Source organism: Anoplolepis gracilipes, chromosome 16 (genome assembly GCF_047496725.1).
Source record: "Anoplolepis gracilipes chromosome 16, ASM4749672v1, whole genome shotgun sequence".
Lineage (NCBI taxonomy): Eukaryota > Metazoa > Arthropoda > Insecta > Hymenoptera > Formicidae > Anoplolepis > Anoplolepis gracilipes.
This window is the reverse complement of record NC_132985.1, coordinates 6,942,980-6,970,944: the sequence shown is the minus strand read 5'-3', so window position 1 is coordinate 6,970,944 and position 27,965 is coordinate 6,942,980. Positions and strand designations below refer to the sequence as shown.

The window sequence follows — 27,965 nt, the reverse complement described above, 5'->3', positions numbered from 1 at the left end:
TGATTTTTCGTGAGCATGATTGCGTAGATGCAAATGAAAAAGAAAGACATCATTCTCTATATTCAATTTTTAATAATACATATATGCTATTGTTACAAATATAAAAATATAAAATGTAAATAAATTTTATATACACTCTCTTTGAATATTTTTAATTAACTTATTTTTTTTAATTATTTATTTTTAATACAGTCGAACCTCGCTAATTCGAATCTTAAGGAAATAGAAAATAATTCAATTTACCAAGTTGACAAGTTTTCGAGAGCGAAAAAAAATACCATTTATAGAGGTTTTGACAGAAACTGATTTTGACAATAATATAAAATGTACATTAAAATTATACATGAATAAAATTAAAAAATACAGAAAGATTTGTATTTAATTATATTTTACTTTCATTATTTATATCATCAAAAATCAAAAGAGAAAATGTTACACGTGTAAGTAACAGTTAACATTTTATAAGTAACTTTTATGAATTATTTTAGAAAGATTTATTTTACAAAGTATATATATCTAAATACGTAAATTTAGATATATAATAATATATAATAATATATAATAATATATAATTATACGTACATAATTATCTTTCTAAAAATAATTTTTAAAAGTTACTTTATGTATTATGTTAACTGTTATTTATCCGTGTAACATTTTCTTTTGATTTTTGATAATATAAATAATACAAGTAAAATATAATAAAAAAGTATAAAATATAATATAACACAAAAACAAAATTGTAATTGTGATACATATATGATATTTTTTAGATAAATAAACTGAAATATTAAAAAGTGCTTATTAATTTCTTATCTTGATAGTAAGATATATACCATCTTTGGCCGCAAGTATAGTGCTTTTTGGATCGAAAATTATCGGAACTGTAGTTCGAGGGTCAAGATTAAACTTGAATCGCGATAGAAGATTTACAAGTCCAACCTTAGTTTGTATGTAGCCAAATCTCGCACCTGAAAATTAATACTAATAAGTAATAACGACAGTAAGACTTTATAATATAATTATAAGACTTTACTTTTGTTATTAATAAGATAATGGTAGATAATTTACTTGCTGTCAACTTTACAAAAAATTTTTAATTATAAAGAAAATATATTAAAAATAGATTTTTAAATATTTTTAAAGCAATATGTATACAGAGCGTCGTGGAAAAGGTGAGCAATCTCTCGTGGGTACATAGAGTAGATAAAAATAACCCCAAAAATTTCTATAAAATTTTTTTCTAAAATGCATTTATATATATATATATTTACAATACAATAAATAAAATATTGAATTTTTTACGTTACAAATTTCGAAATATAAATATTAATTAATGTTTCTCTTACTATTAATTTAATAAAAAATTACTGTGAACAATATACAATATAAAAAATTAAAAGAAGAAATTTGTAAAAAACAAATAACGAATTTTTTACAAATTAGATACAAAAAGGTTTACTTATTCTCACCGATACAAATTCGTGGTCCTTCTCCAAATGGCAAATATGCATAAGGATGTCTGGCTGCTACCTTATCTTCGTCAAATCGTTCAGGATCAAATTTATCCGGATCTGGATATATCGATGGATCTCGATGTAATCCAAGTATCGGTATACTGATTGTCATCCCTTTTGGCACGTGGATATTTGTTGTTGGGAGATTTATTTCCTCGGTACAGATGCGATTTAAAATAGGTAGAGGTGGATATTTCCTCATAGTTTCTGCAATGTATAAAAAAAGTGTAAAAATAATACTCTGAAATATATATTCGGATACTATTGTGTGTAATACATGTATATTTAAATATAATATATAAATTATAAAACATCAAGATGTGTATAAATTCTTGGTTATAAGTAAAATTTTTAATTTGGTTGTAAAGGAAACTTAATCTGAAAGATTAATAAGAATATAATTTGCTCCCGATTTTATTATTATACAGACAATAAACTTGCCGTTTATAACTTTGTGAAGATATGTCATTTCGTTTACAGCATTGTACGTCAGTTCGCCATGCTTTTTTAATATTTCGTCAATTTCCTTGCGAAGTTTGTCTTGCAAGTCCTGCTGTTGAGCTAATTCGTATAAACAAAACGTTGCTGTGGTCGAAGAAGTTTCGAAGCCAGCGGCGAAAAAGATAAAAGCTTGCGCAGCTGCTTGTAAAAATGTGAGCCTATTTATGTTTGTGGATGCTGTGTACAAATAAAATACTTTATACTATAATCTCGATTTTTTGTAAATTTTTAATATATACATATGGCTTATATTTAATTAAAAAAAGAAATACACGTAAATGTATACGTAGGAATACGTATTAGTTTAAAAAATGCTACATATTCTATATATTATGTTTTAAAGAACAAGACGAGTGCGATAGAAAAATAAAAATTATTAATTAAAAACAAATATATAGTTATATATTTACGAGATTTGTCGATATCGTTGATATCTTCGGGTTCAACATAGCCCTTTTCCATAAGTTGTATGAGTAAATTCATAAAGTCATGCCTGACGATGTTATGCGTTTGTCTATATTTTACATTGTTTTGAAATATTTGCGTAAAAAATTTGGTGACTTCTCGGTCAAAGAATGGGATGGAAAAAAAAACCAATACTTGAGGCATGAACGCAGATAAGGCGTGCCAAAAAGGATGCAATTCAAAGATTTTCTTTCCCCAATATCGAAACTCATTATCGCCTTCTTTTATACAATTAGATTGGACTCCAAAAGCTGTCGACATAATTATATCCGTGGCATACCTACAAATTTATTTTCCCCAAATTTTCAATAAATTACCATAATACAGTATTAAAAAGTTTTTCTTTACATTTATATATATCTGCTACGCACAAAAATGTAGAGAACACTTTTTATACGTCAAAAAATGGGTTATTTTCAAACTGTTGCAACTCGGTGAAAAATCATTGTAGAAAAGTTAAAAAAAAGCATTTTGAAGCTTATAAAATAATAAAAAGTCATAGGAGAATTTTAAAAAACCATTTTGTAGAAAAAATGTTGTAGTTTATGAAATTTGACTTAAATTTTTCGAAAAAAATTATTTTAAAAAACTGCAGAATGTCAAAAATATGTAATTTTAAGGAAAAAAACAGTGTTTCTTGTTTAGAGAATAGGACTAAGAAGATTAAAATATTTTAAAAAATTATCGACAGCAAGTTAAAACTGAAACTTTAAGCTTTAAAATGCTTTTTTTTCAATTTTCATACAATGATTTTTCACTGAGTATTGACAATATTATTGAAAAATACAAGTTTAGTTTTTAAATTATATAATTCGGTCAAAAAAGTCGTAGGAAAGTTTTAACAAAAGCATTTTGTAGGAAAACACTGTACCTTATGAAATTTGACTTAAATTCATCGAGACAATTTTTCTCATCAAGCTGTAGAGTTTCAAACATACATAACTTTAAGGGACAAAGCAATGTGTTTTTTTTTAATTCATAAAATAAAGAAAATACAAAAATTTTTTAAACTATCGATAGCGCGTTAAAGTTAAAACTTCAAACTTCAAAATATTTTTTTTTTTATTTTTCTACAGATGATTTTTCACTGAGTTGCAACAGTATAAAAATAACCCATTTTTTGACGTATAAAAAGTATTCCCAATATTTTTGTGCGTAGCGTATATGTATATGTATACAAGAATTTTTGTTAATCTTACCTTCCAAACCAATCTTTTATCTCGATGCGATCTCCTGCTTGAGCCACGCTGTTAAGGCTGTTCACCAATTCTTTGCCACATATCTTCAGAATCGCAAACATCTGTTTTATTTTTCCCGAAGTGAAGGTGGGTGTCATTTTGACGCGCAAATTTCGCCACTTCTTCCCAGACAGTGCAAACAAATTAGCGCTCAATGGATCAACCTTCTCGTTGGAAAATATACCGCGATTATGGAAATTTTTGAATTCCTTTGTCAGCACTACCCGAATAAGATCAGGATCGGTGATTACGAGACTTGGCTTGAAAAATATATATATTCCAAAAGCACGATGATCTTTATATTTTACGTAGAGGTCGTAAAAAAACTCGTCTGTTAAAAAATTCTTTTGTTCAATTCTACTATTTCTCGTTTCAAATATGATAAAGAAGAGAGCGAACAAAGTAAAAGATTGCACGTGCAAATAAATTCATTATATTATAGGAATACTCACCAAATGATACTTTGCTAGTTATTAAGGATCCGATATTACCAGTTGGCACAACAGGCTCTACATAAAAGACACCTTTTTTGCGCCAGTAACTGAGCAACACATACTTATAATAAGTATATATAATAATCAAAGTAGCGATAAAAGTAACAATTACTTCCGCGAGTACCATTATAACTTCTGTCTAAAGGAAATAGAAATAAGTATTTTATTACATTTCATTATAATTATAAAATTCGATAACATTTGATTACAATTATAGAAAATGCAAAATATTACAAAGATATTCGTCGATTTTTGTAATTATTTATTGTAGTCATTTTAAATTATAAGTTTCTTGTAAAATACATGAGAAAGGAGCTAAACGAATAAATAGAAATTAATTAAACATTGAACTTACTAGAGAAATTATTGCTGAATTTTATTAGTTTTTTCTTCTCGTTGCGTTGATTAAAAAGACTATTTTATTAGTCAAATATAGAAAATATTCTATTATAAAAATAATTATGTATAAAATCGATTTTCTTTAATAAAATTTTAATTTTACAGCATTATTTGATTAAGGTATTTAAACATTAGGACTTAAAAACTCTTGTAATAAATAATATTTATGCATTATATATATTTTTTTAAATAATTTTTTACTAATTTAGTAATAAGCAAAATGATAATTTTGCATTATATTATTTATTAAAAACTCACTTAATAAATAATCTATTATTATCAAAATGTGTAAAGTTATTTAAAGAATCCTGAATTTATAAAAAAATTAATGCAATTGCAAATATCAATACCTTTTTTACAAAGGAGCACACTCTTGATCAAAGTAATCTTTAAAAAAATCCAAGTAATGAAAACAAAAGTGCATGTAGGAGAAAATGATACTGATTGAGACACGCTGTAGCAATTATTCATCCGTGGCAGTAGCTGTCATACTCTGTGTAAGGCATTCAGAACATCCTTCAACACAAAAAATGATTGTTTGTAAACAATATTTTTTCGGACTTGAAAAATATTGTAATGCAAGAGTGACTGATTTGGAAATTAAATTAGAAATCTGTTGCTTTTCCGGGAGCTCCTTTTACCAAATGAACTATTCAGATCTCTTGCCTAATGTCATATTATACACAGTAATAAAGTATTATGACGCTAAAGAGAAATGACTAATCTTTATTCTTTTTCCTTATGTCATCTTTGAAGGATTTTACAATAAACAACTACATACTTTGTTTTGTCTTGTCAACTTCTTTGATATCAATTGATTCTTGATTATTTACAATATAATTAATATTTTATTATTTCTGTTACAAATCTAAGATAATACTATAAAATGTATAAACTTCTTATTTTAAATTTTTCTAGACAAAAAGAAAATTGTATACAAAGTTTTCTTGCGATATGAGCAAGAAATAAATGAAATTCAAGGTTTTTTCTCGTTATCAATTAAGTATGTTCAACGAAATTGCAAAATATCATATCACTTATTCAATTGTTGTCCATTATCTGGCTAATTATTTTGATAACTGCTGTAATTACAATATAATTGTTTGTTCAGAAAAAACCAGTACTTTTTACAAAGTATTTATGTAAATAGTATTTTGTACTATCTAGGTACTATAAAAAAGTTTTAGGTACATCAACAAACTCTAATGTGAAAGAATATATGGTTATAAATTCGTTGCATCAATAGGCTAAAAAATATATTTTATTACAAAGAACTTTTTTAATAGTGACTGAGTCCCTCTAGGATTGATAAGAACTGTTTTTTATTATTGTCCATTTAAATATTCAAAATAAAATTTCGTCATAATGTTATTGAAGCGACACAGTGTGTCACTTTCTTCAATAATGTGGGATCCGATCTCACCAAATACATAATTATTATAATTCACCACAGTATCGTTGTCTTTTCCTAGATTTAACATAATATCAGTGTATAAATGCAAAAATTCATATAAATGCATAATACTGAAATCAGAAATTATTCAGAAAATTTTACATAAATTTTTATTTAATGTAATAATTATAGAAAGTAAGTTTGCATGTCAAATATTTCATTCAAGTTAAACTTACATCAACATAAATGAAATTTAGAAGAAGGAAGAACTTATATAAATGCCTGTTTCTTAATTTATTTTTGTTGTTTGTTTCCTTTCGTCTACTCTTCTGTATCACATTTTCTCCTACTGCCGTCGTTTTTTTACTGATTTTCTGTATTATTAATTTTTTTCTTCTGCAATAATGTATATTGCCATTTCAGCTTGTATCATCATGAATATCAGTCCTGTTATACAACGTGTAGAAGTTAATTTGATTTTTGTCACATATATATTTAAACAAATTGATACCGTGCCCGATAAATAAAAGTCCTGGCATTTAACGTTATGTCTCCGAAATCTTCACATGCACGGAACCATAAATAAATAAAGAAATATATGAATATACAATATAAATACACAATCTCCATTCAATCCATATATATACAATATTTATAATGTACTTAACATGAATTATAGACTTTCAATCCCAGCTGGTCCGAATTGAGAATCAATGCAGGCAATAACGTCATCCTTATCTTTCTTGCAATGAAATGGTGTTTGTGCGTATACAGACATGTCAATACATCAAATAAAAGTTTATTTTTTAATATGAGAACTACGACGCTGGAATTTCTCCGTTATTCTTGTCCACTAATCCGACCATTAATCCATATCTCAATTATGTTCCGAATGCATTTAATTTCATACGATAAGGAATCGGAGAAATTGATCAATCATGTGTCTAGTAAATGATGTAGTATGATGTCAAATGTTTATGTTTTTTTATACTATGTATACGTGATTGTTTGATTTTTCGTGAGCATGATTGCGTAGATGCAAATGAAAAAGAAAGACATCATTCTCTATATTCAATTTTTAATAATACATATATGCTATTGTTACAAATATAAAAATATAAAATGTAAATAAATTTTATATACACTCTTTTTGAATATTTTTAATTAACTTATTTTTTTCAATTATTTATTTTTAATACAGTCGAACCTTGCTAATTCGAATCTTAAGGAAATAGAAATTAATTCAATTTACCAAGTTGACAAGTTTTCGAGAGCGAAAAAAAATACCATTTATAGAGGTTTTGACAGAAACTGATTTTGACAATAATATAAAATGTACATTAAAATTATACATAAATAACTCAAAATTAAAAAATACAGAAAGATTTGTATTTAATTATATTTTACTCTTTTCTATTACATTTTACTTTCATTATTTATATCATCAAAAATCAAAAGAGAAAATGTTACACGTGTAAGTAACAGTTAACATTTAATAAGTAACTTTTATGAATTATTTTAGAAAGATTTAGAAAGTATATATATCTAAATACGTAAATATTTAGATATATAATAATGTATAATTATACGTACATAATTACCTTTCTAAAACTAATTTATAAAAGTTACTTATAAAATGTTAAGTGTTACTTACACGTGTAACATTTTTTTGGGGATTTTTATCTTTTTTGCAATGTAATGGTGTTTGTGCGTACACTGGTATATCAATGCATCGAATAAGAGTTCATTTCTCAAAATTGAGAATTATGACGTTGGAATTTCTCCGTTACTCCTTTCGACCCTTAATGCATATCTCAATTATGTTCCCAATGCATTTAATTTTATACGATAATAAATCGGAGAAATTGATCAATCGTGTCTACTAAATGATGCTATATGTTTATATTCTTCTTATACTAGATATACGTAATTGTTCGATTTCTCGCGAGCATGATTGTGCAGATGCAAATAAGAAACAAAAAAGATACTTTTCTCATTCAACTAATACATACAGATTTTGTTACGTCTGGTAGATTTCACGATTCATCTTTTCTTAATGTTTAATTTAATAATTTATTTAATTAATGTGGGGCTCTAATAATAATAATTTTGTAATAATCCGCGTTATGTTAGCTTCGGTTATATTTCGAATTTGCGTGTTGTTATTTTATTTCCCTTCTTTTCTTCGTGTATTAATCGCGAGACAAAAAAATATCGGTCGGATAGACAGAAGACGTTGGACGATATACGCGAAAAAATTCGATTTATAGAGATTTTGATGGAATTTAATTTTCACACTGATATATAAAAGTGTACATCAAAATTATACATGGATAACTCAAAATTAAAAAGTAGAGAAAGATTTACACTTATTTAAATATGTAAATATTTAGATATAATAATAATTATATATAATTTTATATTATAAATATCTTTCTAAAACTAATTGTAAAAGTTACTTATAAAAATTACTCATAACATTTTCCAACGATAATACAAACAATAAAAGTAAAATATAATACAAAACAGTAAAATGTAACACGAAAAGCAAAATTGTAAGTGTGATACATACAGGGTGTCCCATTTTAATTCCTCCAGTGAAATATCTCGAAAAATATGGAAAATTTGAAAAAATGTTTCAGACAAAAGTTGTATGGTTTCTAGGGGGACATAAGATGGTGCCATTATTTGTACCTTTATTGGTCTTTATTGACTTAAAGTCCTATTCTGTATAGATCTGGCAGCCTTTATAAAATTAAATTTTCTAAAGCTCTAAATTATATGTTCCATGTATATTTAAACTTGAAAACATATTTGTTATTTATCATGCAAAGAAAACACTTGTATTGTAATATAATTTGTGCCACAAAAATATTCAATAAAACTTTTTCACATATATATTTGAAGTTTATAATGAGTTTCTCAATTTGACGAATTTAGTAGGATAGACTGAGTACAGTTGTAACATTTTGACTTCATTGCTTGTAGAAATTTTGATTATAACAGCTACATAAAAAATGATTAGTGTTCCATAAAGTGTCATCATTTGGCTAGTATGTAATCTTTTCTGCATATTCTCATTTCAGACGGTAGGCTAAATGTTAATATTAAAAAGACATTAAAATTCTAATTCTGTCGATTAAAATATATTTATTTTTTTAAACATAAGCGAAAAAATGAGTTTAAGATATTAAATTAGAAATTGAAAACATTTAAAAATTATATTTATGCGGATGAGACTCAAAATAAATTTGTTATTTTACAAATTTTTTTTTGTTAATAACATTTAAGTTTTTATTATATTATTAATTTCACACGCGTAAAATAAAATATGAATATTTTAAACGTAGAGCTTAAGAAACTTTTATTAATTAAAAATACCGACATCAAGTAAACAAATCTGCATGTTCTAGCAAGAGATGAAGAAGAGTTTTCCATATAAGGTCTGGTTTGACACCTTCATTAACCTGGCACTCCCACCATGAAAAATCGGATTCGGATATAATGCAAAATTAAGTGCTAATTAGTTGCCCTAAGCGCAAATTTTGTGCTTCTACACTTCAATAGGAAAATAACATTAAAGATGGGGGTGCTGACTTGCCGTTAAACCAGCACCCCCACTTCTGGAAAACAGTTCTAACGAATCGCAAATAAAAAAACGAATACACTAGAATTATGTGCTAATTATGTGCTCGAAGATACTGCAAATAGATTTAGAAAATATTAAATTTTTAAAGATGTACCCAGATGACATAATATAAATATATATAAGTAAAATCATCAAAAATAAGTACCTAACGATATCAATTCGTTATAAAATTATTTCCTGCATTAAATACTTTCTAAATTTATTGTTTGTAGTTTAATTAGAAAAATCGACCTTTACCCCTACTAATATTTTCCTTCTCTAATCGCTGACTGAATTCTTGAATAAACGTTTTAGCATCAGATTGATCGGTATCATCATCCCTTTGCAAAATCTCATTCCTATTTCGAAACCTTCGATTATTATAACGTATAAGCATTTTGTGTGAAATTATATCTTCTGAATTTTTCCGTTCTATTAACCAAGTAAGTAGTTGTTCATCCAAATCAGGTAGATTGGTCGCATCATTTTTTTTATCGAAATTTTGCAAAATATCAGGTTTTGTTAGAATCTCATGACAATTTTGAAATCTACGTAGCCACTTTCTTTTTGCAGCATTTGTTGATGATTCACCAAACTTATCCATAAGTTCGTTGGTTTTATCTCTAACCATCCCTGATAAAATTTTATCTTTTTTTATTATCTGCTCGAGTAACCAATTAAGCAATTGTTACTAGAGCAGATAATAAAAAAAGATAAAATGTGTAATTGAATATTGTAACGTTTTTTAAAACACTGCAGCCATACCGTAAGGTTTGTTGGTGATGGTGCCCCAATATTATTTTGTATTTCTTTTGCTTTCTCACGCAGTAACTCGTGGGTAATTTTATTTCCCGATTCTTTCTGCTCTACATACCATTTTATCAATTGATCGTCCAAATCTTTATACTTACCATATAAATAGGATACGATGATTTTCTTTGTAGGTTTAGTTCTTGCTTTATCGATTCAAATTTTTTATTACGCTTTATTTTTCAAACTGAATCTTCATGAATTTCATATTTAGCAGCAGTTTTAATTGCATCGATAAAATTATACTAGCAACTAAATGTGGTTGCTCTTGAGAAGGACTTTCCAAACATAAATAAAAAGATGTGTGTTTTTATGCTCGAGCAAAAATTAATAATGAAATTTATACATCAAAAGCATATAAAATTACAAAAACAAATAATTATACAGTGCAGATAAATATAAACTCTCAATCGACTGTTTATGGATCAATCCAATTCTGTTTTGAAAGACAAGACACCTTGTATTTTGTATTACAGTGCTTTAGAGTTGACCATACAAAAATATTTTTTCAACGAGAATCGAAATCGCAAGTAAAACACATACATGTAATTCCTATAATCGAAGATAATAGATATAAATTAATCAAACTAGGAGATATTAAGTATATGTTTCTAATTATAAGAATTGAAAATTATATTTGTAAACAAACTTATTAAAGAAAATTATGTAAAATTATTATGTAAATTTAAAAAAATACTATAATCCTTTTTTATTAAAAAATCCTTTTTTATTTTAAATTGAAACAATCTAAACTTATTAAAATATGTATTTTAACTCTATTTTATTATATTGAACATTTCTATGCCATGTTTGATTCATTTTCAGTAATCCATAAACTGAATAGAATGTAAAAATACAAATATCGTGTGTCCCGTTTTTAGAGAATCAAAAAAGTTTCGGCGATTAACATCTTTATAATTAGCATTTAAAAAATAGAATGCTAACTTTACATTCGATTTTAAGATCAAATAGTTCTGAGCTCATTTTCTTGGTATTTAAGTGTACTAGAGTTCTTGATAAAAAATATTGTTGGATATTACGTAAAAAAATTATATAAATTCATTCTGATAACTAATTACAATCTTTCTGCCGTTTCGTATGATGTTTAGATTTTGCCTATTGTCACAATTTCAGAATATGTGGTTAATATTTTTATTAAAAAATTTACAAGATAATTAAATTATTATTCAATACTCAACGCAATTCAAATAATAATTAAAGTTATTCGACTTTAAACCTCGCTGCGGAAATTATTTTGAGGAATTTCAATAGTTTCCGCGCAAAATTTAGTTAGTATTTTAAGAGTTACGAAGATAATCCTAAAAATTTATGATAACCCTAATTATTAGAATTACCGAGATATAAATTTTTTTTAAATTAACTCTTACTTTGTATTGTTATTTATGGCGCCTTTTAACTGTACAGGTGGGTCGGCGTATTTTTGATAAGTTTATTTATATGTAAATGTGTGTGTGTATACCTTCTTTGAACATTTTATATAAAGACTAAAGTAATAAATTTGAAAAATAATTTACTTAAATATATTATTTTATAATTTTTTTTTCGAGAAATTGACGTTGTTAGAAAAATCACAGACAAAAATGACCCATCAGTATGAAGTAAGGGTTAATATACTTTTACAAAATAATTATATATTATAAGATTTAAAAAACTAATACTAATTCTAATTTTCGCAATTTTATATCAACATTAAATAAATTTTAATTCGAGATTTTTCTTGAAAAATTTCTCTTCACCCTTTCCTTTCTTAATTTGTTCTGAAAGTAATCAAGTCCTAATCAATTAATGTTGAAGTTCTGAATTACATTTGATAAGACAAGTATAGAGTCGTGAGAACTGTATGACCTTAGCTAACTTCTGAAACATCAAATTTGTTAAATTAATATACTTTTACTAAATATATAAATATATACGTATACGTATGCACAAATTAAAGCCATGCGATGTTCGCGACTATCGAGTAAAATTCAGAACTAGAACATTTGCGATTAGAACTTGTAATTTTTAAAATACTTCGCAAAAATATACTAATTTTAGATATTTGATATATCGGAAATTACAAAATACCTAGAGCCATAAATAGAAAAAAATGTAATCTATTTTATTCTTCGCACAAAATATAAACTTATATCTGTCTGTAGACTTATTTATTAAAATATTTATATAATTTTCAATAAGAAAAGTTTTCATACAATAATACTAAGAACTCATTTTCACATCAACGAATCAGATTTAAAAAAAAGTTCCTTTATATATACAAGTCGTATAAATACAATATTAAAAATGCATCTCGTCAAATGTGTAAATCTCTAAATATCTCGAATATCTCACAATCTCGCGAATCATAAAAAATATTTACTATATAATTGCTGGTATCTTTTTTCGTTCTTATTGTTAGATGAAACTTTATTTAACTGTAGCTGTCTTGGTTTCTTTATATTAAGAAAGCAATTTATGCAATGGCCTCTCTACACGCCAGATAATCATCTTGATTGTTTGTAATATATACATGTATTTCCACAACGTATATAAAGGATGTGAAAAGTGTTTATGCAACTATCCTAAGCGCAGCTTATGTAACTATGTACATATTCAAAATGATTATATTAATAGTGTCTTAGCACAACTTTAATTATTAACATGTAAATATTCTTTTTAAAATAATTCCTAAATTTTCTTCTAAATCATTTATTGTGCCTTGCGAAGATAGCTTGATCCCGCCTCGTGTTGTAATGACTATTGGCGAACTGCAGAAAACTGTTGGATAATCTTCTATATTGATCGATAAAATACGCTACACCCAGAGCAAAGACGATCGAACAGGTCGATATGATGAGAGATAATATGTTCGTTGTATTCATTATCATTGCGTGCTCCAAGTTTCACTCAATGGACTTTGGTATCCGTTTTCCATGACCAAACGTGATGTACATCGTAACCGGTTCCTTGTAATGATAAGGCGATGGACCCTTCGTCAAGAAGACGGATGTCCACTGATTTATCTTCGTCGATCCGTCAGCGATAAAAATTTCGATTTGCCACTATATTCTTCCTTGCTTTTCCGAAGCTGGTGACCTGTCCATATATATTACATCTGCGGTCCGCAGTTTACTATCTCGTCTCTAGAGGTGACAATCAAATGAGTCCAAAGTTTTTTATCAGATTTGAATCTAGGTTCTTCGACCCAGAAGATACACAAGACACTGTGCTACGATCACCAATATTTATTAATTAATATTATTAACCAATATTAGGTAGTCTTTATTGTCGTGCAAGGTGATAACTTGACTTGAGCCACATAAATCAACAGTTAGGCGAGTATGGCACTTTCGACATCATGCGCTACCGTAATATCATACTTTCCGCCGTATTTGATTTTGAATGGAAAGTATGTTTCATAATAGATTTGTTGGTTGGCGACAATGCCGCAATCATTTGATTGTTGAAGATTGTTTCTGTAATAGAAATTGTGATTTTTATCTGGCGATGAGGTTGCTCCCAGCTTCTTCAATGGTGTGCGTTTGTTAAAATACGTTACAACCGTGATTGGTTGATATAAAAGTCTCGTGATTGCCGCTAATGTCGACGGCAAAGGAGGCTGATGAATTCACACACTTCCAAGTATTTGGTCGGAACTTTGAGAGAACAGGACGATCAGAACAGGAAGAGGAGAGCTGTCGTTAATGATACAAGCAATTGTTCCTTGTATCAAATTCGATGACAATTATACAGTCTTCGGATCGTGCGTGGGTAGTATCTCCATTTTGTTTTCCACCAGCTTGATTGGCGTGTTATGTATTTTCTGGGCGACTCACAGAAAGTTTGTCCATTAGACATGAATCGGCCTCAAATATTTTAATATGTAGTCCTATAGTCCTTCTTGCAATTGTAAAACTCGCCAGATTTACATGTGTTTGGCGTAAGAATCATAATCAATTATTATAGTAATTAATTTGCAACGAATAGAGTAATACGGATTTTCAACATGTATGAAACGCATTGTTAATCGTTAAACATCAGCAAATTAAATTATAATAATTTTTGTAAAAATGGCACACTTTGAAACAAAAAGTTTTAAAATTTATATTACAAAAATGAGTATAATTTAAAAAAGAATAAATATTATTCTTTTTAAATTTCCATACATTTAAGTAAAACTACACGATATGAATTATAAAAACTATTTATTCTACAGGCTACTATAATGGGATGAAATATGTATATTTAGTAATAAAAAAAAATTCAAGTGTTATCCAAAAATATATATGCACACTTAAACCCTCATTTATATTTTATAATAATATTAATATTATTTAATGCAATTAATAATATTTAAATAAATGAGTCTCAAAAATAACTCATAAAAAAAACATTCATTTTTCAGATTTCAAAATGTTGTTCTTCATTAAAAACAAAGCAAATGAGCTGTTCAGAATCTTGACATCAAGTGTAAAGTTAGCAACCTATTTTTTTAAATCTTACTCCTGATGCTAAACGCTACTTTACAGTTGCAAATTTTTACTGTGGTAAAATAGTAAAATATGTTAAATAAGTGCCTTAGTTTTAAATTTTACTATGTGATTTATAATTTATTCTATAAAGTCATGATGGCCCACCGATAATAAAAAAATAGTAAAATATGATATAAAAATGTATTATAAACTAATATAAAATTTTCTCCGTGTACCCACAAAATATGTTTTTATATAAAGAATTTTTGAAAGCATTTTATGTATTAATATATATATATATATATATATATGTATACATAATTAAACACAATTAATACAATTAAAATATTAAAGAATAAAAAAACTTAATGCAAAAAGCTTGCTGTTATAATAATTTTTACAAATTTTAGTTTATTTTAATTGCTTAATACATTTGAATTGTCGAGAAATTAGAACATTGCGATACAAATATGATAATCCAATAAATAGGTATACATACGTATATTTTAATAAGTATCTCCTGAATTGATTCAAAAGATTGTTATATTGTTATAACAATTAAAATTAACGTTCGAATACTGTAATAAAGAAAAATTATTATTAGTATCCAAACATTGTATTAAATAATTAAAATAGAATAAAATTGGTATAAAATTATTAATGACAGCAAGTTTTTTCAATCTTTAATACTTAATTGTGTTATCTTTATTAGTGCACACTTAATGCTTTCAAAAATTCTTTATCTAAATATATATATATATATATATATATATATATAAAATACATTAACAAAGAATTTAATAATTTTTCTGTTAACAATTAATATTGATGGCTTACTATTGAGCAAATCATCAAAGAGTCAATTTCGGCCTATTTTAATGTCAATTGATTTATTAGAAATTTCAGAACCTTTAATTGTAGGTATTTATCATGGATTAAAAAAACCAGAATCGGTAATGGATTTTTTAAATTTATTTGTGGAAGAATATTTGTTTTTAAGAGAAAATGGTATTACTATAAAGAATAAAGTTGTTAGGTCAATATTAACAAAAATTATTTGTGATGTACCTGCTACAGCATTTGTTCTATCAATAAAATCTCATAGACGGTATTTTTGTTGCAATAAATGTACGCAAAAGAGTAAATATCTTAGAGGCAAAATGACATTTCCAGAACTTGATGTCACATTAAGAACTAATGAAAATTTTGTTTTACATTCACAACAAGAACATCATAAAGGTTCTACTCCTTTAGAAAAGATAGGAATTGGTTTAGTTAGTAATGTGCCGCTCGATTATATGCATTTAGTATGCCTTGGTATTATGAAAACACTTATATTATTTTGGTCTGGAAAAAAGGGAATAAGTCAATTAAAATTAAATGATCATGATATAAATTCAATATCAAAAACTATGAAAATTTTCCGAAAATATATCTCTGAGAAGTTTTGTCGTCTACCAAGAGCTATAGAAGATGCAGAACATTGGAAAGCAACAGAATTTAGACAATTTCTTTTATATACAGGTCCCGTTGCATTGCAAGGAAAATTGCCTAATATAAACATTTTTTATGCTTACATATCGCTGTAAGAATTTTTCAAGGAATTTTTACATATGTTTTAAAGGAAACTTTCTATTCAGATTTTTTATCAAATCACAAAGTTTGCTTGGAACTTTTGACACCTCGTATGTACATAAATTTTTATTTTGTGTGTGTGCAAAATATTAATGACATCTTGAAAAAAATTAATTTTTATAGATTCATATGAACGTGCTCTCCAAAAGGAGAGAAGGTTAATGGAAGACAAAAGCAATATCGAATCGGAATCTCAATTAGGCCGTGGATTAAGAAATAAAAAAGTTTCATTTCGCATTTTAGAAAAAAAATGAAAATGGTATAAAATATTTTCTTGGAAATTATGGAAATTATTTTTTGTGCTTGATAAATGAATATAATTATTCTCTTGAGTGTTATTTTATTTTCATATAAGATAATTCTTTTTTAGATAATATTAATAAGCAATATAAAACATAAATAATATTTTTCAGATAACACACAGTCACAGCCGGTATGTACAATTTTATCTCTGTTTTTAAATATTTAATGCGTTAGGAATATCATGAATAAAAAATAATAATTTAGATTAATATGTTAACTATATGATTGGTGGAACAATTGAGAAAGATGCAATAAAAAGAATATTGCAAAAATTATTCACAAATAATCTAGCTTCAAAGTGCTCTTAGACTGCAGCAAAAATAATTTTAAATTAAAACATTTGAAATTAATTATGTGCATGAAGAGTAAGTTGCATACAAAATATTGTTTCCCCATATATTACATATATTCTATTTTTTATTTATTTGATTTTTTTATCTTATAAATATTCATTTCTTCAGATGCCATAAAAAATATTTGTTCTACTATAACAGAAGCATAATTTGAAGAGATTTTGAAAGTATAGTTCAGACAATCAATCCTGCGATTAAATCGTGATAATACAAGGAATGAAAATGCAAGAAAAGACGTATAACATATAATGTTTTCATTTTTATTTTTAAACAAAAAAATTTGACTTTTTATTCCACAAGTTTATTTTCTATAGCATTTAATACATGAAATTAATAATTAGATAATTAATTCAAATTAAAATAGTATATTTATATAATGGCAATAATTATTTTATATAATATTTATATTATTTTAAATACTATTTTAATATTATCGATATAAATATTTATATATTACGTAATACTTTAATATTATTCTATGATAATAAGAAAGATGTTTTTTTTGCTTCATCTATGTTTCGTTTCAAATAAAATATTTTTCATAGAGAGTTTGTAATCTTCAATTTCTATTACTTTATGTTTTATATAAATGTTAAATTAAAATAATAATTATTTTAATAAATTGCGAGTTATACTTATACAATTAAATAAATAAATGTATTAATCCATGTATTATTTCATGAAGTGTTATTATTACGAAATGTTTCTATAACGTTTTATATGTAAGTATCTAATGCGGACATTAACCGTTTATGTTACCTCTCTAAAATGTTTCTGTATACATCTCTAAAACAATTCACGTTACAAAGAAACATTATTGAAACATATTAAATACGTTACTTTGTATAGCGTGTTATTCCTTCAATTTTTAATTTTCTCCTTTTGAAATAATAAATAAATAATATATATATTATAACAGTCTATAATAATATACATTTAATATAACAATTTAGTTATAGAAATCTCGTAAAGGAGTGCAAGAAAAGAAAGAAACTGAGGACAAAGCCAATTGAAAAAAAAGAAAGGTCATTTCAACCAAACATCCAACAAAGAAACGATCTCCTTTAAAATGTTTGCAACATTTATTTTTCGAGAAAAGATATTTTACTAAGACATTCTAAAACAATATTGAAACATGAAGAAAGGTATATAAAAACCTATTGAAATTTTTTTAAAACGTTTAGAAAATGAACAAATAAATGGATTTACAAATTTTCAGTTGCGGCGGAGAAACATTTTTAAGAGATGACATCATCCCTTATATACATATAAAACGGCTTTTTCCTTTTCTCGCTATATCTCGAAAATTATAAGAGATATCAAAAAATGTTTTATACAAAGCTTTTTTTTCGTAAAAACCGCTTTATATATCGGTAGTAATTTCACCCCTTAAAAGTGTTTTTTCTGCCGCAAATAAAAATTTCTAAATTTCTAAAATTATCTAATTATATTAATTATTAAATGCACTTAGTAATATATAGAAATCTGTGCAGATAACTCACCGGCACAATACATGTTCACGAGAGTCCTGCAGTCCTTTGCCTGAGTTCCTTGGCTCTCTCTGCTCGATGGGGTTTCCAGGATTCGCCTCAATCAAGTGCTCGGACCAGACTGATCGCGGATCCTTCTATCCCGGATCGATAGCCCGATTAATCCTGCGCACACGGGGTGCGTAATTATGGCCAATTACGTAGCGACACGCCGTCTCGCTGGCGAGTCGCGCCCTCAAGAAAGTATCGACAGTATACGCACCCCCGATTACGACACGCCAAATCTGTCGAAATTCCTTCGAGGAGCTTTTTGCTAAGGTCGGAATCTTTTATCTCGATCGGAAATATTATTAGGATCCATCGTCGATGATAATAGCCAGTCGTGACACGCCAACTTCTTCGCCAAAAAAAGTCCGCGGGACGCCTCTTGGGGGTGCAAATCCATATAGCCCTGGTTCCTTGCGCGAGGATCGTTCTGTGGATTTTGCGCATTCCGATTCTTTCCGATCACGCTGTGTCGGGCTGATTCTCGCCAGTTAAATCGCTTTTTTATCCCTCAAGGTCGTCTTATATCCTAAGAATGGATGTTCAGAATGTTTTCCTTTTCCGTTAATGTTTATTTTCTTCGATAAAGCTGCCGAGCAATAAACGCGTGTTGAAAATAAAATTGCAGAAAAAAAGTATTAATAACATAAAAACGTATTACTTCCGAAAAACGTCTTTCTGGAGATTTTCGCAATTAGCAGACTTGGCATAATCGTTCACGCCGAGTTCACCCCGATTTCATCTCCAACTCACGATCGGAGAGGTTCGGTGGACGCGCGAGATGGTAACGTCATGATATATATGTGTTATATATATATATATATATATATATATATGTATATGTATATGTTTCATACTTTTGAGATCCACAATTGTGTCTAGCACAGACACAAACCAATCGGTCGTTTTACTATGGCACCGAAAAGTAGATCCAGCTACGTAGTTTCGGCTATAAAACTGACATGTCAGTTAGCACCACTGTACTGCAGAGAAAAAGCATCTCAAGAACAATGTGGGACATGATGCCTCTCAGGTTTCTCTCTGAAATATGTGTATATACAGAGAGAAGTTTTATTATATATATACAAATAATAATTTGTTAATTAAATATTTCCTTTTTAGAATTTTTCAAAAAATATTTAAAGTTGATATTTAAGATTAAATTTTTAAATATAATTAACTAAAATATAATTATAATATTTTAATAAACTATAATTATTCCTAATTAATTCAATAATAATTAATTAATAAAGCTCTATAGGTTTCAATATTCAGTGACTGCTAAACCGCGTAAGAGCCAAGCATTAAGTAAAAGACATAAAAAATATATGTAAATACATTTATTCTAGTACAAAACACATAAATATATAATATATATATATATATATATATATATAAAATATATAATGTACGTAATGTGAATTATAGATTTCAAATTCCAGCTGGAGCAAACTGGGAATTTTCGAACGCAATAACGCTGTCTTTGTCTCTCTTGAAATGTAATTGTGTTTGTGCGTATACGGACATATCAATCAACGAATGAGAGTTCATTAATGTTGAGAACTATGATGCTGGAATTTTTCTTGTCAATTACTTCTGTCGATGCTGTTAATGCATATCTCAATTATATTCCGAATGCATTTAATTTCATGCGATAAGAAGTCACTGAGAAATTGAACCATCACGTGTCTATAGTAATGTCAAATTCATATATGTTTACATTCTTTTTCACTAGATATACGTTTGACTTTTCGCGAGCATGATTGATCAATTTTTAATAATACATACATGCTGTTATTAGAAATGTTAGAATATAAGATGTAAATAAATTTCATATACACTCTCTTTGTATATTTTAATTAATTAATTTATTTTATATTTTAATAATTTTATGTCAATACAGTCGAATCTCGCTAACTTACTTGAATCTTAAAAGAATAGAAAATAATTCGAGTTAGCGAATATTTTGAGTTACAAAGTCTTCGAGTTATAGAGTAGTACGAAAAATATTCGACTTATAGAGGTTTTGACAAAATTCAATTTTGACTTTAACATAAACATGTGTATTAAAATTATACATGAATAATTCAAAGTTGAGAAGTAGGAAAAGATTTACATTTATTTAAATACATAAATATTTAGATTTATAATTAAATATAATTACATGTCTATAAAACTAACAATAAGAATTACTCATAAAAGTTGCTCAACATTTTCATTTGATATTACAAATAACAAAATACAATAAAAAAGCACAAAATATATAATAGTAAACGACAAATTATAATTGTAATATATGATATTTTTTAAATAAACTGAAATATTTAAAAGTACTTGTTAATTTTTATCGCGGCTCGATAGTAAGATATATACTATCCTTGGCTGTAAGCGAAGCGTGGTTTTCAACGAAATTTACCGGAACCGTAGTTCGAGGATCAAGTTTGAATTTGAATCTCGATAGAAGACTCACGATTCCAACCTTAGTTTGTATGTAACCAAATTTCGAACCTGAAAATTAATATTAATAAGTAATAAAAACAATAAGACTTTATGACAATTATACGAATTTATTTTTGTTATTAATAAGATAATTAATAGTAAATAATTTACTTGCTATAGAATTTATAAAGAATCTATAATTATCAAAAACATATACATATAATAATATATTATAGTTTAAAGATAATATTTACTGCTGCATCTATAGTACATAATTGATAATTTATTAATTAAATATAAAATTTCTTTTTTAGAATTTTTTAAAAAATGTATAAGGTTGATAAGATTTCTACGTAAAATACAATTAAAATATATTTATAATATCTTAATAATATAATTATGCATAATTAATCCAATAACTATTAAAAATTAATAAAGCTCTATATATTTCAATATTCAGTAACTAAAATCAGATAAGATCAATTCAAGCAGCGAAAAATCAATTTTTGTTTTTAATACCAATCAACAAAACTACTATAGAAATGAAATGTATAAATGCTTTTAAGGAGGGCAAGTCTTTTTTAAGAAGTTGTAAATAACAAAATTACATAAATAAATTTATTTACGTATATATATCATTTAATACACGTATAATAGACGTTGAAACAATGTTATATATACCTAATTGTTAAATAATATCTTTATTTCTTCAGCTTCTACATTTCATTTCTATGGTAGTTTTGTTGATTAGTATTGAAAAAATTGATTTTTCGCTGCAGTAGCAATTATAGACATTTACCAAGAAATCATATGTATAATTCTTCTTAAATTAAATCATACTTATTTATTAAATATTCTTCAATAATTATGGTTAAAATAATATCGTCAACCTAATATTAAGAGTAGACTTTTAAGTATTAAAAAAAAAGATATATATATATATTTTTTTTTTATATTTAAAAGTCTATGCTTAATATTAGGTTGACGATATTATTTTAACCATAGTATATATATATATATATTTACATTACAATAAATAAATGTACAATATTTAATATTTTTTATGCTACGCGTTTTAAAATATAGATATTAATTAATGTTTCTCTTACTGATAATTTAATAAAAAATTACTGTGAACAATATATACAAAAATTAAAAGACGAAAAATAACAAAAAATAAGATTTTACAAACTAGATAGAAAGGTTTACTTATTCTCACCGATACAAATTCGTGGTCCTTCTCCAAATGGCAAATAAGCATAAGGATGTCTGGCTGCTATCTTATCTCTGTTAAATCGTTCAGGATCAAATTTATCGGGTTCTGGATATATCGAGGGATCTCGATGTAATCCCAGTAACGGTATACTGATTGTCATCCCTTTTGGCACGTGGATATTTGTTGTTGGGAGATTTATTTCCTCGGTACAGATGCGATTTAAAATAGGTAAAGGCGGATATTTCCTCAATGTCTCTGCAATATATAAAAAAAAAGTGTAAAAATAATACTCTGAAATATATAATCGGATACTACTGTGTGTAATACATGTATATTTAAATATAATATACAATTCATGAAATATCAATGTGTATAAATTCCTGGTTATAAGCAGATTTGTTAATAATTCGTTTGTAAGAGAAATTAATAAACATGTAATTGATCCCGATTTTATTACAGAGAAAATCAACTTGCCATTTATTACTTTGTGAAGATATGTCATTTCGTTTAAAGCATTGTACGTCAGTTCACCATGCTTTTTTAATGTTTCGTCAATTTCCTTGCAAAGTTTGTCTTGCAAGTCCTGTTGTTGAGCTAATTCGTATAAACAAAACGTTGCTGTGGTCGAAGAAGTTTCGAAGCCAGCGGCAAAAAAGGAATAAGCTTGCGCAATCGCTTGTAATAAAGTGAGCTTGTTCACGTTTGTGGTTGCTATGTACGAATAAATTATTTTACATTATAATCTCAATTCTTTTAAAAATATTCAATATACATATGTGTATCATTGCTTATATTTAATTAAAATAAGTAATGCGTATAAATATATGTAGAAATACGTATTATTTTCAAAAATAAAATTTATTTTAACGAATAAGATGAGCGCGTTGGGAAAATAAGAATTATCAAATTAAAACAGATCTATAGTTATATATTTACAAGATTTGTCGATATCTTTATCATCGGATTCAACATAGCCCTTTTCCATAAGTTGTATGAGCAGATTCATAAAATCATGCTTGACGATCTTATGCGTTTGTCTGTATTCCATATTTTCCCGAAATGTTTTTATAACAAATTTGGTGACGCCTCGGGAAGTTGCAGGGATAGAAAAAAACTTCATTATTTGGGGCGTGAACGCAGATAAGGCGGTCCACAAGGGGTGCACTTCAAATATCTTTTTTCCCCAATATCGAATCTCATTATCGCCTTCTTCTATGCATTTGGATTTGATTCCAAAAGCTATCGACATAATTATATCCGTTGTGTACCTATAAATTTATTTTCCCGACATTTTTAATAAATTACCATAATATTAAAAATTTTTCTTTATACTTATATATATATATATATATATGCACATATATATATATGTGTGTGTGTGTGTGTGTGTGTGTGTGTGTGTGTGTGTGTGTGTGTGTGTGTGTGTGTGTGTGTGTGTACAAAGGGATTTTTTTTAAATAAACAACTAGGAAATTCGCGAATAAGAGCCAACGCGGATGTTGATGCGTCAATTTCGTATAAATAATTTTTTCTGCGAAATTGATGAGTGCACAGAGTATATATTTTTCTTGGTGTATTTTACCAAGATTATTATTTTCATTTTTGAGAATTTTAGAAACTCCTCCTTATCCTACTAAACAGATGTAGGAGAGAAAAATATCGGGACGAAGTCGTTGAATTTTTTTGTTAATCTTACCTTCCAAACCAATCTTTTATCTCGATGCAATCTTCTGTTTGTGCTACGTTTTCTACACTACTTATCAATTCGTCACCGCACATTTTCACAATCGCAAACATTTGTTTTATTTTTCCCAAAGTGAAGGTAGGTGTCATTTTGACGCGCAATTTCCGCCACTTCTTCCCGGGCAATAGAAACAAATTACCGGTCAATGGATCAATCTTTTCGTTGGAAAATATTCCGCGATCATGGAAATGTTTGAATTCCTTTGTCAGCACTACCCGAATAAGCTCAGGATCAGTAATTATCAGATTTGGCTTGAAAAATGCATATATTCCAAAAGCACGATGATCTTTATATTTTATGTAGAGATCGTGGAAAAACTGGCCTGTTAAGAAAATGTTTTCTTTCAATTCCACTATTTTTTGTCTCAAATAAGATAAAGAAGAAAGCAAATAGAGTAAAAAGATTGCACACACAAATAAATGCATTATGCTGTAAAAAAGTTACTCACCTATCGATACTTTGCTAGCCACTAAAGATCCGATATTACCTGTTGGCACAACAGGCTCCACATAAAAAACACCTTTTTTGCGCCAGTAATTGAATACCACATATTTATAATAAGTATATATAACGATCAAAACTGCGATGAAAATAGCAATTAATTCCACGAGTACCATCGTAAGTTCTGTCTGAAACAAATTAAATTAAGTATTTTATTACATTTTATTACAATCATAAAATTTGATAATACTTGATTAAAGTCACTTGAAAAAATTCGAAATATTTCAAAAATATTAATTTTTACAAACAAGTAACTATCACCTTGGCGAATATTATTCGCCAAGTTGACAGTTACTTGTTTATAAATATTAGGAATCTTATATATTCGAAATATTACGTTAATTTTTCCAAAATACATGAGAAAAGAGCCAATTGAAATAGAAGAAATTAATATATTTAACATTGACCTTACTAGAGAAATCATAACTGTTGAGTTTTATTAGTGTTTTTTGCTGTTTGCCCGAATTAAGAGAAGTGCTCTAGTAGTATAAATATAGAAAATATTCTATTATAAATAATTATTTATAACTCGATTTTCTTCACTAAGATTTTAGTCATTATTTAATTGATTTGATGAAAACTTTTAAACATTAGGACTTGAATACTCTTTTGAATAAATAAATAAATAAATAATACGCATTAAATTTTTATTAAAAATTGACTTAACAAACATTAATTTTTCTTTCAATAATAAATAAATAAAATGATAATTTTACATCATATTTTTATCAAAAATTGACTTAACAAATCAACAATTATTATAAAAATGTGCACTTATTTGAAGAACCTGTATTTATAAAAAAGTTTATGTAATTTTTAATATTATCATTTTTAAAATGGAAAGCTTGCCCAAAGTCTTTCTCTCAAAAATCGATTGTTTGCAAGATTTATTTCTGCTGTCACAATTACTGCATACATATGAGCACGTTCTGGGTGTATATGCACTCATCAGTATTTTTTTAAGTACTGAGAAATATTGTAATTGCAAGTGCGCGTATACGTAGAAATGACTATATTATCATTTTTACATTGATTGATGTTCCTAAAGTTTTTGAACTGAATTTTTAAATCCAATATTAGTGGCGCAATTTGCCTGTACGTTTGAAAGTATATTGAACTTATCGCGCACTCCGTGTAAAGTTTGAACAAGCTACGTCAAATTCAAGCAGCGCTCAAACGTTTCGCATGAATGGTGTTTGTGACGTGTGTTACTCATTGTAAAATGAATATCGAACAACGTGTTGCAAATTAATTTTGTTTTGAAAATTTTAGATTTTTCAATGTTGAGGGGCTAGTGTAAAGTTGGCCCCCCAAAATTTGTTTTGTCTATATTTTTTAAACTAAAAGAGGGCAAACGAAAATTCCAACGGGGCATTTATGGGCAAACGATGGGCAAACGTTAGCATAAAGAAAATTTTGAATTTTTTAATATTGGGGGGCTAACTTCACACAGGTGTGTTTGTCTTACTTGTAAGTTGATAGCTGAACTATGGATGTTAGGCTAGAACTCTACAAAACTCCTCTGGAGAATATAAAAATTCCTCACCATTTGCTGAACAAGTTAGTAAGTAGTACTCTTCGGTTTGGACAGTTACAAATTGACTTCTCTACTATTATATATAAGGTATTACATAAGATTGCATATAAGGAAAAATGTATGCTCATATTTGCATAAAAGTACCGAGTTATCTACTTTAAAACGTTGTTTTACAAACAAATTTACGATAGCTAATCTTTCCTCTTTATTTATGTAATCTTTGAATGTATTTGCAATAAGTAATTTTATTTTAAAAATATTTACATATGTTTCTATACCAATTGATTCCTGAATGATTTACGATATAATTAATATATGTCTGCCATGTATAACTAAATCAAAGATAATGTTATAAAATATATAAACTTTTTATTTTTAATTTTTTTATACAAGAAAAATTGTATATAAAGTTTACTTGCGATATGCGTAAAAAATAAATGAAATTCAAAGTTTTCTTCACGTTATCAATTGTGTGCGGTGAATTGTGAAACACGCTTATTCATTCGCTTTTTCATTATTTAACTATTACTTTGATACCTCATGTAATTATGCAACATAATTATTTGTTGAGTAGAAAGGCACAGCATATTTTACGAGGTTTTTATCTAAATACTATTTTAATCTAGCTGACAAAAAAGTTACAAGTACATTAACAAACTCTAATGTAAATTCTGGCTCATTTGCAGTTATTTAAAGGAAAGAATATAAAGTAACTTGTCGCATGAATAAGCTTAAAAAATATATACTGCAAAGGGGCTTATATTTTTAACCCTTTCCTTATCGCGTACGTATGCTTACCGCGAGTAAGCTTTCTCTGTACTGCAGACTCCGGAATTAAAGTTAATAAATCAATTTAAATAGAGACAATGAAACAATAAAAAACTTTAGTAAGAATCGTTGATAATAATTAACAGACAATTAATAATATAAATTTGTACGATGCTTTAAAACACGAGGTGATGCTCGTTACGTCGATGCGTACTATAATCGGCGTTGGTACCGAAAGGGTTAATAACTGACAATGAGTTTTACTCCAGAATTGATAAATAATAATTGTTTTTATTATTCTTTTTTATTATTCTTGTAAATCTATATATTCAAAATCAAAATATCCAAAATAGTCACAATGTTATTAACTCATGTGTTACTTTTCTACAATATTGAGGCATTTGATCTCACCATATAATTATGATAATTCAACACAGTCATCATATCAGTGTTTTTTTCTAGATCAGTGTATAAGTGCTACAAAAATTCAGGTAAATGCATAACATTGAAGTAAAAAATTATTTAAAATCTAAAAACAATATCTGTATGTGTATCAAAAGTGCATGTTTTTTAAGTCTACTCTTCTGTAGGATTCTTTTTCTTACTGCCGTCCTTTATTTATTAATTTATATATATATATATATTTATAATATAATATTTATAATGTACATGTGTTATGTCCAATTTAACTGTATTATCTAAGATCTGATAACCCTGACATCTATACGCGAAGATCGGGATCGACCTATAATAACGAGCGAAAATCAGTATGGCGACATTTGTTCAACAAGACACTCGTGCCTCTGTAACGTAGACTGTATTTGCCAAGGAAATATATAAGAAAAAGTAACGTCTAGATAAAGTGACTGACCAAAGATCCCTGACTCCCGAACACTCATACAGGCCGTAACAATACAACCACGGCCCAAACATTGGTCCTTCGAGCCGGATCCACACAAAGAATGTGGAATGTTCAATAGAACGAACCGCCATTACGTGTGTAAGGAATCATCAGGA

At 27.2% G+C, this 27,965-nt stretch overlaps 2 protein-coding genes across 4 annotated transcripts; both read right to left on the bottom strand.

Moving 5' to 3' along the window:
* Positions 1–656: 656 nt before the first annotated feature.
* LOC140674870 (probable cytochrome P450 6a14) lies at positions 657–18,868 on the bottom strand. Of its 2 annotated transcripts, XM_072908758.1 has the most exons (8): positions 18,711–18,868; positions 4,965–5,130; positions 4,174–4,354; positions 3,683–4,052; positions 2,429–2,763; positions 1,959–2,195; positions 1,473–1,724; positions 659–971 (listed from the first exon to the last, which is right to left on the bottom strand). In XM_072908758.1, the coding sequence occupies exons 3-8, from the start codon at positions 4,340–4,342 to the stop codon at positions 805–807; spliced, it is 1,530 nt and encodes a 509-aa protein (XP_072764859.1). In that variant the 5' UTR covers positions 4,343–4,354; positions 4,965–5,130; positions 18,711–18,868; the 3' UTR covers positions 659–804. The 2 variants fall into 2 exon arrangements, with proteins under 2 accessions (XP_072764860.1, XP_072764859.1); XM_072908759.1 differs by lacking the exons at positions 4,965–5,130; positions 18,711–18,868 and having other exon boundaries at positions 657–971; positions 4,174–4,353.
* A 2,097-nt stretch (positions 18,869–20,965) lies between these two features.
* Positions 20,966–26,246, bottom strand: LOC140674869 (probable cytochrome P450 6a14). Of its 2 annotated transcripts, none has more exons than XM_072908756.1 (7): positions 26,190–26,246; positions 24,591–24,771; positions 24,095–24,464; positions 23,335–23,666; positions 22,873–23,109; positions 22,402–22,653; positions 20,966–21,251 (listed from the first exon to the last, which is right to left on the bottom strand). In XM_072908756.1, the coding sequence occupies exons 1-7, from the start codon at positions 26,190–26,192 to the stop codon at positions 21,088–21,090; spliced, it is 1,539 nt and encodes a 512-aa protein (XP_072764857.1). In that variant the 5' UTR covers positions 26,193–26,246; the 3' UTR covers positions 20,966–21,087. The 2 variants fall into 2 exon arrangements, with proteins under 2 accessions (XP_072764857.1, XP_072764858.1); XM_072908757.1 differs by having other exon boundaries at positions 20,967–21,251; positions 26,112–26,226.
* Positions 26,247–27,965: the final 1,719 nt, after the last annotated feature.

Coding starts and splice junctions, on each gene's coding strand:
- LOC140674870 (XM_072908758.1), bottom strand. CDS start 4,342: ATGGTACTCGCGGAAGTAATTGTTACTTTTATCGCTACTTTGATTATT. Junction 2,196..2,428: donor CAACGATATCGACAAATCTC/GTAAATATATAA, acceptor ATTTGTACACAG/CATCCACAAACATAAATAGG. Junction 1,725..1,958: donor TCTTCACAAAGTTATAAACG/GCAAGTTTATTG, acceptor TATACATTGCAG/AAACTATGAGGAAATATCCA.
- LOC140674869 (XM_072908756.1), bottom strand. Junction 24,465..24,590: donor GGCTAGCAAAGTATCGATAG/GTGAGTAACTTT, acceptor TTTTCTTAACAG/GCCAGTTTTTCCACGATCTC. Junction 23,667..24,094: donor ATAAAAGATTGGTTTGGAAG/GTAAGATTAACA, acceptor ATAAATTTATAG/GTACACAACGGATATAATTA.